Source organism: Quercus robur, chromosome 8, assembly GCF_932294415.1.
Source record: "Quercus robur chromosome 8, dhQueRobu3.1, whole genome shotgun sequence".
NCBI classification, from domain to species: Eukaryota; Viridiplantae; Streptophyta; class Magnoliopsida; order Fagales; family Fagaceae; genus Quercus; species Quercus robur.
The window spans coordinates 25721832-25724468 of record NC_065541.1 but is presented as its reverse complement, the minus strand read 5'-3'; the positions used below and the strand labels follow the sequence as shown (position 1 = coordinate 25724468).

General features: G+C 35.5%; 1 protein-coding gene across 1 annotated transcript in view; it reads right to left on the bottom strand.

Moving 5' to 3' along the window:
• The window catches only part of LOC126696097 (uncharacterized), a 2286-nt gene extending 1756 nt beyond the window's left edge, over positions 1–530 (bottom strand). Inside the window, exon 1 of the mRNA XM_050392875.1 lies at positions 1–530. This exon is cut by the window's left edge and continues 934 nt beyond it. Coding sequence (XP_050248832.1) covers positions 1–530 — 530 coding nt within the window.
• Between the last annotated feature and the right edge of the window lie 2107 nt (positions 531–2637).

Genomic DNA, 2637 nt, shown 5'->3' with positions numbered 1-2637 from the left:
CATATAAGAGCATAGTTAGTAAACTCAATCACAGCTAGTTTTACCTTTTTCTCCTCGGAGTAGTTGTGGCACTCAAAGATGAACTCCACCTTCTTCTCCCACTCCAAGTACACTTCTGGATCATTTTTTCCTTGGAAGGATGGTATCTTCATTTTGATGTTTCCTAGGTTTCTGTCAGTCCCATCTTGCCATCTTGGATCTCTTCGGAAACCTCTACCACGTCTTTCTCCCCTTGACACAAACCTGCCCTCATTGTTCAATGAAACTTGATCCTCTTCATCTTCAAACTCATCCTCATGGTAGGCATCAGAATCATCCACGCACACACGCCTTTCTTGCCTTCTAGCATTAGGGGCTCTTTGGGGATGCTCCTCACGCAAAGAAGCAATAACAGCGTCTTGCCTATCCATCCGATCCCGAATATCATTAAACACCACGTTCATGTGCTCAAACTGTTGTTGCATAGCCTGCAACATGAGGGATGACTCCTCCCTTCCTTCCCTATTTGATGTTTCGTCCCTGGAAGACATATTTTTAAAACTACAAAGAGATGTTAGAAATAATTCCTCACAACACTCCCTCACGTGTTTGCACTCAACTTATGTCACTCACACTCGTGTTTCACTCTTAAATTGGCTTTTTCTCGATATTAGTCTCACACTGTCTTGCCTTTTTCCACTCATAGCTTCTCCTTTTTAGTTCTGCTTAAACTAATAAACTTGATCAAGAAATTCAACTTGTAGTATTTAAACTAATACCAATGGCAAGAAAATATGACAGAAACACTAAATCAAAGGAAGAGGACAAAAGAAAATAGTATTTTGGTCTAAGTGAATTGAAACTACAAACAATATTTTTTTGTTTTCTATTTTTTTTTTTGAAGTCTTTTCTTTTTTTTTTCTTTTTTTTTCACGTTTTTTTTTTTTTTTTGGGAGCTTGGTGCACGATTTTAATCTAGTGCATGTCACAAAATAAGAACAAGGAATAAAGAACACAAATGGAACAAGATAGGGTGATAACAGGAAATAAAAGATAAAGGGATAGAAAACTGATTTTAGAACTTGTGCTCTGATACCAAATGATGCAAACCTCAATCGACACGGTTTGAGACCCAACAAAAATATTGGAATACTTGCCCAAGAAAGCTAAAATTCAGATTTTTGATAGAAACCCTGACCCAACGTTTATAATCGAAACGCGAACCAAAGGTATAAGTGTAATACCTTGACCCAATGATTATAATTGAATCACGAACCAAAGGTATAAAGTTTGAACGCCACAAGGAAGAATCCCTGATAAGTTCACAGTTCTTGAAGAACCAAAAGAAGAGCAAAGTCGTGACTTTTTTCTAATTTTTATTCAATAATCCTTTTCTATTACAATGAGTGCATGCTATTTATAAGACATGATTGAAAATAGAAAATCTAGAAATGTACTAAATAATAAAACCCTAAATGAAAGTTGATTTGATCTGAAATTAGCAAATCCAAAATAGGAAAATAGCTCAAAAATGTTCTAAATAATAAAAGCCTAAAATTAAGGTAGATTTGGTCCGAAATTAGAAGCTCAAGAATAGGAAAAATATCTATTGACTGATATGGAGTTGGAAAATCAATCAGCCATAAATCAAGCCCAATTAAGCCAAATCAGCCTTCAATAGATTGAATTAAATTTATTACGCCTTCATCTTTCTTTGGGCCCAGCTTGGAATGTCCTGCGTTTGAATTGGCCCAAATCTCTTGAATCAGCCCATTAAGTGCATCTTTGATCTTCTTGGATCTTGCTTTAGTAATAGGCCCAAACAGGTTGGGATAGGCCAAAAAACAAAGAAAAAAAATTTTCATTTTGAACCGTTCCTACCCAACCCGAGCTAGAGAATTCCGAAAAAAATAGCAAAAAAATTTCAAAAATTAAAGAACATCATTTTTGGCTTCATTTGAAGCTGAAACAGGTCGGGACAAGCCAAGAAAGAGAAAAAAAAAATTGTTCCGAACCGTTCCTACTCGACCCGAGCTAGAGATTTCTGAAAAAAAATAGCAAAAGAATTCAAAAAATTAAAAAAAACATCATCCTAACTTTATTTCAAGCCGAAACAGGTTGTGACCGGCCAAAAAAGAGAGGAAAATTTTTTTTTTGTTCTAAATCGTTCCTACCCGACCCAAGCTAGAGAATTCCGAAAAAAAATAGCAAAAAAATTCAAAAATATCATCGAGGATTCATTTCAAGCCGAAACAGGTTGGGACAGGCCGAAAAAGAGAGAATTTTTATTTTTGTTCCAAGTCGTTCCTACCCAACCCGAGCTAGAGAATTCCCAAAAAAGAAAAAATAGCAAAAACAATTCAAAAAATTAAAAAACATCATCCTGGTTTCGTTTCAAGCCAAAACGGGTCGAGACAGGCCGAAAAAGAGAGAAAAAAGTTTTTTCATTCCGAACCATACCTACCCGACTCGAGCTAGAGAATTCCTAAAAAAATTCAAAAAATTAAAAAACATCATCCTAGCTTCTTTTCAAGCTGAAACAGGTTGGGATAGGCGAAAAAGAGAGAAAAAAAATTTTTCATTTCGAACCGTTCCTACCTGACCCGAGCTAGAGAATTCCAAAAAAATAGCAAAAAAAAAAAAAAAAAATTCATCCTT